General features: G+C 35.3%; 2 protein-coding genes across 2 annotated transcripts; one reads left to right on the top strand and one right to left on the bottom strand.

The window, feature by feature from the left end:
* Nucleotides 1-1,200: 1,200 nt before the first annotated feature.
* LOC141398815 (uncharacterized) lies at nucleotides 1,201-4,443 on the bottom strand. Its single transcript, XM_073976516.1, has 6 exons — nucleotides 3,799-4,443; nucleotides 3,088-3,291; nucleotides 2,863-3,027; nucleotides 2,644-2,808; nucleotides 2,429-2,584; nucleotides 1,201-2,296 (listed from the first exon to the last, which is right to left on the bottom strand). The coding sequence occupies exons 1-6, from the start codon at nucleotides 4,287-4,289 to the stop codon at nucleotides 1,441-1,443; spliced, it is 2,037 nt and encodes a 678-aa protein (XP_073832617.1). The 5' UTR covers nucleotides 4,290-4,443; the 3' UTR covers nucleotides 1,201-1,440.
* A 748-nt stretch (nucleotides 4,444-5,191) lies between these two features.
* LOC141398816 (uncharacterized) lies at nucleotides 5,192-8,626 on the top strand. Its single transcript, XM_073976517.1, has 8 exons — nucleotides 5,192-5,950; nucleotides 6,012-6,110; nucleotides 6,579-6,752; nucleotides 6,818-6,895; nucleotides 6,953-7,153; nucleotides 7,210-7,281; nucleotides 7,340-8,182; nucleotides 8,252-8,626. Exons 1-8 carry the CDS (start codon nucleotides 5,490-5,492, stop codon nucleotides 8,295-8,297), a joined length of 1,974 nt encoding a protein of 657 aa, XP_073832618.1. The 5' UTR covers nucleotides 5,192-5,489; the 3' UTR covers nucleotides 8,298-8,626.
* Nucleotides 8,627-12,347: the final 3,721 nt, after the last annotated feature.

Genomic DNA, 12,347 nt, shown 5'->3' with positions numbered 1-12,347 from the left:
TCCCGTACACAAAAAAGTTGTAAAATCTTCACTTCTCTTTAAACAAAAATGTCGCTGAATGACGCTCTCTTTAAAAACTTTTTACACGACAAATTTGGGCGAGTAAAAAAATAGTAACATGGTTGCCGGCGTCTGATTGGCTGATACGCCGACTTTGACATTTGTTCCAGTTTTTTTTTGACGTATTTTCCATTTTTCCGTTCCCGGACTATTTCAAAAAACTTGTGTGTGAGAACAAATTTTTTGCAGTTCTCTCTTTTACGAGTTTTACTATTAAAAAGTACGGGAACGAAGCTATTATGTTAAATTCAAAAGCCATTCACTGAAGAATGATAGCAAAAAAATGTCTTATCTTGTTGTATTTATCTAGGCGTTTACACAAGACAGACTGTCTGCAAATACAACTCTGATTTACTAATACATACAAACATTTGGCTAGTTGCCTCGGCACTGTCTGGTAATTTTCGTAGACAGTAAATATGGGCATTTTTGAACAAATGAAAACAAAACTATTTCAAATAACAAAAAAGACAACAGGACTGGGATGAAACAAAATATGTGAACGGAAAACATTCATTCATAATTTTACAACTGTTTTTTGCAGTTGTCTAGACGCCTACGTCACAAAGGATAGTTTTGGTTTTTTGACAAACAATACATGAACTCAACTGTCCTGTTATGTGTAAACGCAGGGTATGTCTTTGATAATTATTACTAATGTTGCAGATTTTGACAGTTGTATAAAGGAAAAGTTGCTGAAAAAAATGTTTCATCAACAGTAAGTAAAAAAAACACACCATAGACGCCGGAATGCTCTCACCGAGTATGTTCGAATTGAGTGTGGGTACTAATGGGTACTTTACACGATATGTTTTTTTTCATATGAGTTGTCACTCATATGTAAAAAACATACCGTGTAAAGTACCCATAAATGTTGCTGAAACATTTTTTCAAGAACTTGTCATTTATACAACTGTCAAAATCTGCAATCTATGGGGACGTGCTTTAGCTTGTCTATAGGGTCGTGCTTTAGCTTGTCTATAGAGGCGTGCTTTAGCTCGTCTTCATCTTGCCAATAAGGACGTGCTCGCCTATAAAGACTCGAATCAGCTAACCTATAAATTAAAAAAAAAAAAAATGTTTTTTTTTTTTGTTTTTGGTTTTCAACATGATTTTGGTATATTTAATCTTAATAAAATATTCAAAATTTCATCATTTATACCATATTGCTCTCTCCTTTGGAGTTGCACATAAGATTAATCTTAAATTATATATTAAACATAAGGGAATACTTTAACTACGAACTAAAAAAGGGATTGTCTAATACTATCATTTATTATCTACCAAAATTGTGACATAAAATGGATGTTATACTTTTACTAGTATAAGGTATTTTTGTCTCCATTTAAGATCAGATTCTTCTCCCGGTGGCATAACAAATTACCATGAACTATCTTCCAATTCGGATGCATTAAATTGTTCATCGTCTATTTCTTCTGCCCCTTGTTCACAATCCTGTTCCTCTGGATGATTACCCTCCTCCCTATATGTCCCAGTGACACGCGTACGTCTACGCTTTAAACCCAAATGACAATTCATGTGTTTCTTTAGATTCGCCTTACACTTAAAACCCTTTCCACACTGGGTACAATGAAATTGATCGACCAAAGAATGTCGGGCTATGTGTTGCCTTAAACTACCCGCAAATGGAAAAGATTTACCACACTCCGGGCACAGATAAGGACATTCACCACTGTGCAGATTCATGTGATCGTTGAGTGTTTGCATTGTGGTGAATTTCTTGTGACATATATTACATTGGATATTTCGATGTACACCCATGTGACGTTCCAAATGATCGGGCAAACCAAATGTACGATCACAATGTTCACAGGCATAGGTAATATCGGGATGGGCTCTCTTAATGTGTTCACTTAAAGTTTTCTTTGATATGAAATTACGTTTACATTCGAGGCAGGTGAAACCTTTTTCAATAGAGTTATAGTGCTTTTTGCAATGAGCGGAGAGAGAATTACGATTACCAAAAACCATAGAACATTCTGGGCATTTATAGGTGACGAGCGGTTGTGTGGGAGTGGATGTTTCTTTGTCTGACTTTTCGTGTAGTTTCATGTGATTGCGATAATTTTGCATGGAAACAAAACGATGTTTGCAAATTTCACAACCATATTTTTTGTAGCTAGAGTGGACAATACTGTGGCGTTGTAGCCGATATAGATCGCAAAATTGTTTTCCACATTCTTCGCAGGTGAAGAGGCCATCGTCGGGTTTGTTTCTAAATGTATGGAAAATTAATTAGTATCATGGTTATGGAAACATACCCCTTACAATGTCAAAAGGATCATAATTTTCCTCATCTCCCTTTTGACAATGTAAAACACCATTTAAATAAATATACCCAACTTACTTGGCATCTCCATAATCCATTTGATTTTCGGCAATAACATACCACTGCTTTATATCTTTCTCGCTGTATTGATGTTTATTCTTTAAATGTTCCATCATGCGTACAATGCGATCATAGATTTTGCCACAGTCTCCACACTTGAAACGTTTGCGGCCTCTAAAAAGAATCGCATTTAAATTTGAATTCCCGATTTAATTTAACATCTCCATACATACGCTATTTTTACTATTTCCAAAGGATTGGGTTCATCTGGTTGGTCTTTGGTATCTTTAGGTTTTTCCTCCTTTCCATCTTCTTCATCTTTTGACTGCATTATCTTACTAATTGCCCTTTCATAGGCTTTTTCTTCGGTGCGCTGCTCTCGTATTTCTTTTTCTTTCCTAAAAAACCAATCAAATTACCATCACCACAACCTGCATAAAATCGTTACCTACTTGAAATTTTCACGTTTCGTTACATTATCAGCACCATCGACAATTTCTATCCATTGCTTGATATCTTTTAACGAATATTTGTGTTTCCTCTCTAAATGCTCTTCAATGCGGGTGGCACGATCGAACATTTTTGGACATACTCCACAACTGTAGCGTTTTTTGCGACTGGAACATATTAAGGATATTAGTCAAAATTTTACAATATATTCTGAAGATCATACCTACCTAACTTTAATGATTTTCAGCGGTAATGTTGAGGAGTCACTGTCCATTATGGAGTTTTCATTTTCATCCATATCGTCTTCTTCCTCTCCTTCTTGGGTGTTTTCATTTTCTTCCAGTCCATCATCTTGAGAGTTTTCATTTTCGTCCAATTCTTCGGGTGAATCTTCACGTAGTTCTTCTTGGGAAAATTTGATGTCGTCCTCTCTAAAAGAATGGTGGTAAAGCGTTTTTTTAATAACTTTTGTATGGCTTAAAAGGGGAAAGGGTCCCTTCCCGCATACGTCGGTCATAAGTGCAATATCCGATTTGATAAGGCATCTACGCAAGAGATTGATATTAATACCCTGAGTTGGTTCTACGGACTACTAAGAAAACTCAAATAAAAACTTCTTTCCGTTCGTCACTTCGGTTCGTACGCAAAGACTGCCTTCGGGTCGTCTATACAGACTACCTTCGGCACGTCTCTAAAAACTTCCTTCAGATCATCCTTAAATACTACCTTCGGCTCGTCTCCAAAGACTTCCTTCATATCGTCTTTAATGTCTACCTTCGGCTTGTAAATAAATACACCTTTCGGCTCGTCTATGAAGACTGCCTTCAGCTCGTTTACATCTACATAGACTATCTTCGGCATTTCTACCTTAGTTTCACCCAAAAACTACCTATGGAAGGCTTCATTTGTCTCGCTTATAAAACACTTTCTTAACTTACCCCACTATACTATTAACACCTTCTTCTTCCTGGGTTTCTTCAGTTACACCACCTTCAACATCCACCACTTCGTTCTCTGACTCGTTCATCATCTCCACCTCATGTTCATCCTCCCTTAAATCGTAAACTTCAATTTTCGTTTCCTCCACACTTTCATCTTCCATTGTCAAATCTTGTTTGGCATCGACCAAAACCTCTTCGGGTGCCGCCAAAAGTTGTTGGCGAAATTCTTGATCCGTGGCTATGCATAACTGTTGAAATTGATATCCAATTAGCAAATTGTTGACACACGTTTCACATATCAGTGTGGAAAAGTCAATATCATCCGTTGTTATGTTTATTTGTGGAACCACTGCATCAATCATTTCCATGATCATATGATTCTCATCTACATAGTCGTAAATTTGATAATAGCGGGTATCTTCGATCATGCAACACCGACATGACTTTAAAATATCCGCTTCATTCGTGAGATTCTCTCGTAGTTCCATGGAAAAGTATTTCCTTCTTAAAATATGCCTCAATTCTTGTAGCAACTCCACTGCGAAACAATCCTTGAGTTCTGTAATGCTGGATTTATTTAATAACACAGAAATGTCATAAAGCGTTGCCTACACGTTGCGTCGCGTTTTTTATGTTGGCTTGGTAGTGTTGTTTTCTTTTTGCTGTTGCCGGCGCAAGAAATATGCCCCTAAAGCTAAGCTGGACATGGCACAATAATACAGGTACAACGGGAAAAACAGCTGATTATCACACTAATTGTCAAAATGCATTATTGTGAATAAAATCACATACAAAAGGTAAACTAGCAATTCACAGCAATGCGTTATTGTGAACAATTTTGACGTTTAGTATGATTTGATGTAACACCTTCTTATACTATGTTTACATTTACGAAATCCACTCGATTTCAAGTGTCAATATCATTGCTCAAACGTCAAATGAAATCCCATCGATTTCAGGTGTTTTCGTTTGACGTATACAAAAAAGAATTGACGTATACATCAAATCATTTCAATCGTCAATATGCTCTCAATAATGCATTACTGTGAATTGCTTGTTTACATTTTGTATGTGATTTTATTTACAATAACGCATTTTGACAAGTGGTATGAAGATTATGCATGATACAATAAGAAGGTAGCAGCAACTGCCGTTTTTGGTAAAATAAGATGTAAAATTTGACATAAATTCAAGATCTATTTAACAGGTCACGTAAGTAGCACAAATACAACTCTGTTTCGGCCAAAAATTCTTCAATATGTCAAAATGTTTGTTTACGTTTTCATACAATTTATTCACAATAACAAAAAATTTGACAGATTGAAACCAATCATCTGGTCATTTTACGCCACCTTATTATTTCATCATGCATAAATTCAATGCAATTGACACATTATGTTACCATCAGCCGGGCTGATAATGCTACCTTCTTATTGTATCATGATTGTATGAAAATGTAAACAAACATTTTGACATATTGCAGAATTTTTGTTGTTGTGCTATTTACGTGACCTGGTAAATAAATGTTGTGGGAAACTTGATCATGCAAACCGAGGAAAGGCGATCTTGGAAGGAATAAAAGTGTAAAATAAAAATAAATTTAAGAGCAAACGACAGTAAATACCTCTAATAATTCTTATAATACAACAACAAAGTGCCAAAGAAAGTGAAACAAACCTCCACACACCATGACTTTGGACATGTCAACAATTTGCCGTACTTGCATGAATGGGAATAGCAAATACTATCAACTCCTAGATTACGTCGATGAAAGATACACCATAATGGAAATGTTGAATGAAATAGTGCCACAAATTCATATTGCCGAAGAGAATTTAGAATTGTCGACAATTATATGTGAAACTTGTGTGGATAAGTTATTGACAAGTTATAAATTCCAACAGATGTGTGTGCATACAGATAATCAGCTAAAGCAGCTAATGATTCCAACAACTTCGGAAGAGTTTGTTGTGGATGTAGACAACGAATGGAAACCAGATGGGGATGAAAATGTCCAAGATAATAGTGCTGAAATAAAAATCGAGCATTATACTTTGGAAGAGAATGATGATTTGGTGGAACATATTATTGGGCCTTTCGATGATAAAGAGGATAGTGGAAGGACAAAGAGTGTTGATGAAAACCTTCAGTAAGCTTTATAAAGTTATTGGAGTTAAGGATTTATAATTATTGTTTTATATTTTTTATAGGAACGGGAACTTGGAAGGTAACATGGCATCAAATGAAGAAGCCGAGAAGAGTATAGAAGTGGATGATGGGGCGATACCTTTTAGAACTATCAAACAAAAGTAAGTTAACTGGAAGAGCAACTGAAATATTGTTTCTAAAGAAAATCAAAGCATAAAATGAATGTAGTGGCTGACTCAGAAAAATCTGAAGTTTTGTCCACAGGGAGGTCATGGAATGCTGATTACGCCAATATACATATCAGCGTACTGCTTATTTCCCGAGATATGGACTTCAAAACTTCGAAAAACATATGTTTTTTAAACAAAATCATCTGCCATAGCAGAAAGTTTTAAAATCCGGCCGAAGGCCGGCTATTTTCAACAAAAATTTAATTTTTGAAAACTTTTTGTGGAAAAAATTTCAAATCCAGCCATTACATTCAACTTGCTCCAAAATCAATCCTTTGACCCCTCAAAGGGTCTAACAATTTTCTAAAAAAAACCCCTTAAACCCCTAGAGAATGTAACAATTGTCCAAAGAAAAAAAATCAAATTTTCTAAAGTGTTTACACTTTTTCTTTATTTTAGTTCCCGCAAAAAATATATCTGCTTGGAGTGCGATAAAATATTTGATCGCATTTCCCGATTAGAAAATCATTTGCATATAAGACATAAATACAATATAATTGATATAAGCAAATTTATAAACATAAATGCTGAGGAAGACGATGAACTGGCTTGTGAAGATATCTTGGAAATAAAGTAAGTCCACGCTAAATTTAATGATGATATAAGGTAAATAAATACTTTCGGTATTTGTACCACAGGGATGAAAACTCATATAGTAACACTGGAAATGAACCGTCTAAAGCTGTGGAAACTAATGTTAGCATGGATAGTTCAGGGTAAGTATTCCAAAACATTTTTGGTTTTTGATATTGTAATTTTCTTTATTTTTTTAGTTTTTCCCATGAAAGAACGAAAGTGGAAAGAGATAAATCCTTGTCTCAAAATCTAGAAATCAAATCGGAGAGCCATACAAACCTTGAGGATGAAACTGAAGAGCAAATACTGAATTGTTTTTCGGAATACATGGAAGAGGAAGATGATAATAATGTTGACAGTAAAACCTATCTCGAAATCGACCAATGTCCAGACATGGAGTAAGAAAGTGATATTAGACAATAATATAAATTCACAAGTTTTGGTTTTATTACAGTGACGTAGATTCTGGAGAACCAGATAAAGCCATCATTGATTATATAGATACCGATTTCAATGAAATTGAAAGGTATTATTAATTAATACCAATATTTTTGTAAATAATAATATCTACTTGTTTGTTCTAGACCCAAACCTCGAGGTGGTGGCCATTTTCCCTGTGAAGAATGTGGAAAAGTATTCAATACCCCTTCGCGGCTACGACGTCATATGCCTGTACATTCCCTTGACAAGCCGTACGCTTGTGAAATATGTAAACATCGTTTCTCATCATTGAATTACTTAAAAATACACAAAGAGTCACATAACAAAGAACGTCCGAAAGATGATTCGCAGAAAATGCCGCCAGGGGGATTTAAATGTTCCGACTGCCCCAAGAGATTTAGTAAACAAACTGCCCTCGCTTCACATCGTCAGGTACACAAGATTAAATCCTCAACACCGAATATATTTTGTCAGCTTTGTCAACGAGCTTTTGTATCAACTAAAACCCTAACGGATCACATCAAAATCAGACACCCAGACGCTGAAAAATACAGCTGTGATGTGTGTGGTAAAAAGTTTATTTTAGAAGAACGTTTAACGCGACATATGTCCTCCCATAAAGACTTGAATTGTAATATATGCGGCAAAGAATTCACATCGGAACCAACATTGAAAGAACACATGAACATACACTCGGGTGCCTGTCCTTATCTATGTTCCGAATGTGGTAAGGCATTTAAATTTGCCAGTAGTTTGCGAAAACACATAGAACGTCATTCGGAGGTTAGTAAACATCAGTGTAACCAGTGTCCAAGAAGTTTTAAATGTCGCAGCGATTTGAATAAACATGTCAAGAATCATTTGGGCCTTAAACCATTTAAATGTGATATATGTGGTTCGAAATTTACTCGAGCCTTTAATTTGGAGCAACATAAACGACTGCACACGGAACAAAGTTTGCACAAATGTGAAGTTTGTAGTGTAACGTAAGTTTGATTGGTATGCCATTTATGGGTAGATTTCTAAAGTAAGTTTTGGATTTTTCTATTTTTTAGATTTTCCTCATTACACCATCTAAGGCGTCATGTACGGACACATTAGTTTTGTTGTTGCATTTATGGAAATTATCGAATCATAAGTTGATGTATTCTTGTTTTATGAAAAGATGATAGAAAAACATTTATAAAATAATACTCTGGCCCCAGAACCTGTAAGAGTTTTCTGGAACAGAAAACAAATCTTAAATGATAATGAAATGATATCATAGGAGGAGTATCCAGCCCAGATAAAGATTTCTAAAACATATATTCTCTCTATTCTCAGACTCAGGCATTAGCATTAGATACGATTGGGAAATTACTGTTCATTGAAGATACATGAAGAACGAAATAAGATAAAAATAAATAACAAAATTTGTATAAGCTTTCAAATCAACAAATTGTTTTAACTGTGGACCTGTCGTATGTTGATGGTGAGAGAACCCTTTCTTTGAGAAATGATCTATAAAAGCACCCTTTCTTTGAGAAATGATCTATAAAAGCACCCTTTCTTTGAGAAAGGATCTATAAAAGCACCCTTTCTTTGAGAAAGGATCTATAAAAGCACCCTTTCTTTGAGAGAGGATCTATAAAAGCACCCTTTCTTTGGGAAAGGATCTATAAAAGCACCCTTTCTTTGAGAAAGGATCTATAAAAGCACCCTTTCTTTGAGAAAGGATCTATAAAAGCAGCCTTTCTTTGAGAAAGGATCTATAAAAGCACCCTTTCTTTGAGAAAGGATCTATAAAAGCAGCCTTTCTTTGAGAAAGGATCTATAAAAGCACCCTTTCTTTGAGAAAGGATCTATAAAAGCAGCCTTTCTTTGAGAAAGGATCTATAAAAGCACCCTTTCTTTGAGAAAGGATCTATAAAAGCACCCTTTCTTTGAGAAAGGATCTATAAAAGCACCCTTTCTTTGAGAAAGGATCTATAAAAGCACCCATTCTTTGAGAAAGGATCTATAAAAGCACCCTTTCTTTGAGAAAGGATCTATAAAAGCACCCTTTCTTTGAGAAAGGATCTATAAAAGCACCCTTTCTTTGAGAAAGGATCTATAAAAGCACCCTTTCTTTGAGAAAGGATCTATAAAAGCACCCTTTCTTTGAGAAAGGATCTATAAAAGCACCCTTTCTTTGAGAAAGGATCTATAAAAGCACCCTTTCTTTGAGAAAGGATCTATAAAAGCACCCTTTCTTTGAGAAAGGATCTATAAAAGCACCCTTTCTTTGAGAAAGGATCTATAAAAGCACCCTTTCTTTGAGAAAGGATCTATAAAAGCACCCTTTCTTTGAGAAAGGATCTATAAAAGCACCCATTCTTTGAGTAAGGATCTATAAAAGCACCCTTTCTTTGAGAAAGGATCTATAAAAGCACCCTTTCTTTGAGAAAGGATCTATAAAAGCACCCTTTCTTTGAGAAAGGATCTATAAAAGCACCCTTTCTTTGAGAAAGGATCTATAAAAGCACCCTGTCTTTGAGAAAGGATCTATAAAAGCACCCTTTCTTTGAGAAAGGATCTATAAAAGCACCCTTTCTTTGAGAAAGGATCTATAAAAGCACCCTTTCTTTGAGAAAGGATCTATAAAAGCACCCTTTCTTTGAGAAAGGATCTATAAAAGCACCCTTTCTTTGAGAAAGGATCTATAAAAGCACCCTTTCTTTGAGAAAGGATCTATAAAAGCACCCTTTCTTTGAGAAAGGATCTATAAAAGCACCCTTTCTTTGAGAAAGGATCTATAAAAGCACCCTTTCTTTGAGAAAGGATCTATAAAAGCACCCTTTCTTTGAGAAAGGATCTATAAAAGCACCCTTTCTTGGAGAAAGGATCTATAAAAGCACCCTTTCTTTGAGAAAGGATCTATAAAAGCACCCTTTCTTTGAGAAAGGATCTATAAAAGCACCCTTTCTTTGAGAAAGGATCTATAAAAGCACCCTTTCTTTGAGAAAGGATCTATAAAAGCACCCTTTCTTTGAGAAAGGATCTATAAAAGCACCTTTCTTTGAGAAAGGGTCTATAAAAGCACCCTTTCTTTGAGAAAGGATCTATAAAAGCACCCTTTCTTTGAGAAAGGATCTATAAAAGCACCCTTTCTTTGAGAAAGGATCTATAAAAGCACCCTTTCTTTGAGAAAGGATCTATAAAAGCACCCTTTCTTTGAGAAAGGATCTATAAAAGCACCCTTTCTTTGAGAAAGGATCTATAGAAGCACCCTTTCTTTGAGAAAGGGTATATAAAAGCACCCTTTCTTTGAGAAAGGGTCTATAAAAGCACCCTTTCTTTGAGAAAGGGTCTATAAAAGTACCCTTTCTTTGAGGAAGGGTCTATAAAAGCACCCTTTCTTTGAGAAAGGATCTATAAAAGCACCCTTTCTTTGAGAAAGGATCTATAAAAGCACCCTTTCTTTGAGAAAGGATCTATAGAAGCACCCTTTCTTTGAGAAAGGGTATATAAAAGCACCCTTTCTTTGAGAAAGGGTCTATAAAAGCACCCTTTCTTTGAGAAAGGGTATATAAAAGCACCCTTTCTTTGAGGAAGGGTCTATAAAATCACCCTTTCTTTGAGAAAGGGTCTATAAAAGCACACTTTCTTTGAGAAAGGATCTATAAAGGCACCCTTTCTTTGAGAAAGGACTTATAAAAGCACCCTTTCTTTGAGAAAGGATCTATAAAGGCACCCTTTCTTTGAGAAAGGACTTATTAAAGCACCCTTTCTTTGAGAAAGGATCTATAAAATCACTTTTTCTTTGAGAAAGGATCTATAAAAGCATCCTTTCTTTTAGAAAGGTTCTCTAAAAGCACCCTTTCATTGAGAAAGGATCTATAAAAACATCCTTTCTTTGAGAAAGGATCTATAAAAACATCCTTTCTTTGAGAAAGGATCTATAAAAGCATCCTTTCTTTTAGAAAGGTTCTATAAAAGCACCCTATCATTGAGGAAGGATCTATAAAAGCATCCTTTCTTTGAGAAAGGATCTATAAAAGCACCCTTTATTTGAGAAAGGATCTATAAAAGCATCCTTTCTTTGAGAAAGGATCTATAAAAGCACCCTTTCTTTGAGAAAGGATCTATAAAAGCACCCCTTCTTTGAGAAAGGATCTATAAAAGCACACTTTCTTTGAGAAAGGATCTATAAAAGCACCCTTTCTTTGAGAAAGGATCTATAAAAGCACCCTTTCTTTGAGAGAGGATCTATAAAAGCACCCTTTCTTTGAGAAAGGATCTATAAAAGCATCCTTTCTTTGAGAAAGGATCTATAAAAGCACCCTTTCTTTGAGAAAGGATCTATAAAAGCACCCTTTCTTTGAGAAAGGATCTATAAAAGCACCCTTTCTTTGAGAAAGGATCTATAAAAGCATCCTTTCTTTGAGAAAGGATCTATAAAAGCACCCTTTCTTTGAGAAAGGATCTATAAAAGCATCCTTTCTTTGAGAAAGGATCTATAAAAGCACCCTTTCTTTGAGAAAGGATCTATAAAAGCACCCCTTCTTTGAGAAAGGATCTATAAAAGCACACTTTCTTTGAGAAAGGATCTATAAAAGCACACTTTCTTTGAGAAAGGATCTATAAAAGCATCCTTTCTTTTAGAAAGGTTCTCTAAAAGCACCCTTTCATTGAGAAAGGATCTATAAAAACATCCTTTCTTTGAGAAAGGATCTATAAAAGCATCCTTTCTTTTAGAAAGGTTCTATAAAAGCACCCTATCATTGAGGAAGGATCTATAAAAGCATCCTTTCTTTGAGAAAGGATCTATAAAAGCACCCTTTATTTGAGAAAGGATCTATAAAAGCATCCTTTCTTTGAGAAAGGATCTATAAAAGCACCCTTTCTTTGAGAAAGGATCTATAAAAGCACCCCTTCTTTGAGAAAGGATCTATAAAAGCACACTTTCTTTGAGAAAGGATCTATAAAAGCACCCTGTCTTTGAGAAAGGATCTATAAAAGCACCCTTTCTTTGAGAAAGGATCTATAAAAGCACCCTTTCTTTGAGAAAGGATCTATAAAAGCACCCTTTCTTTGAGAAAGGATCTATAAAAGCACCCTGTCTTTGAGAAAGGATCTATAAAAGCACCCTTTCTTTGAGAAAGGATCTATAAAAGCACCCTTTCTTTGGGA

Source organism: Musca autumnalis, unplaced genomic scaffold (assembly GCF_047663935.1).
Source record: "Musca autumnalis isolate F117 unplaced genomic scaffold, ASM4766393v1 scaffold_3, whole genome shotgun sequence".
NCBI lineage: Eukaryota > Metazoa > Arthropoda > Insecta > Diptera > Muscidae > Musca > Musca autumnalis.
This window is presented reverse-complemented; position numbering and strand designations above follow the sequence as displayed.

What these genes read in the sequence shown, in the direction of transcription:
- LOC141398815 (XM_073976516.1), bottom strand. Translation starts at nt 4,289, where the DNA reads ATGGAACTACGAGAGAATCTCACGAATGAAGCGGATATTTTAAAGTCA. An exon ending in CTGAAAATCATTAAAGTTAG is followed by an intron (nt 3,028 to 3,087) that starts GTAGGTATGATC and finishes AATATGTTCCAG; the next exon opens with TCGCAAAAAACGCTACAGTT. An exon ending in ATGGATTATGGAGATGCCAA is followed by an intron (nt 2,297 to 2,428) that starts GTAAGTTGGGTA and finishes CCATACATTTAG; the next exon opens with AAACAAACCCGACGATGGCC.
- LOC141398816 (XM_073976517.1), top strand. Translation starts at nt 5,490, where the DNA reads ATGACTTTGGACATGTCAACAATTTGCCGTACTTGCATGAATGGGAAT. An exon ending in TTTAGAACTATCAAACAAAA is followed by an intron (nt 6,111 to 6,578) that starts GTAAGTTAACTG and finishes TCTTTATTTTAG; the next exon opens with TTCCCGCAAAAAATATATCT. An exon ending in GACCAATGTCCAGACATGGA is followed by an intron (nt 7,154 to 7,209) that starts GTAAGAAAGTGA and finishes GTTTTATTACAG; the next exon opens with TGACGTAGATTCTGGAGAAC.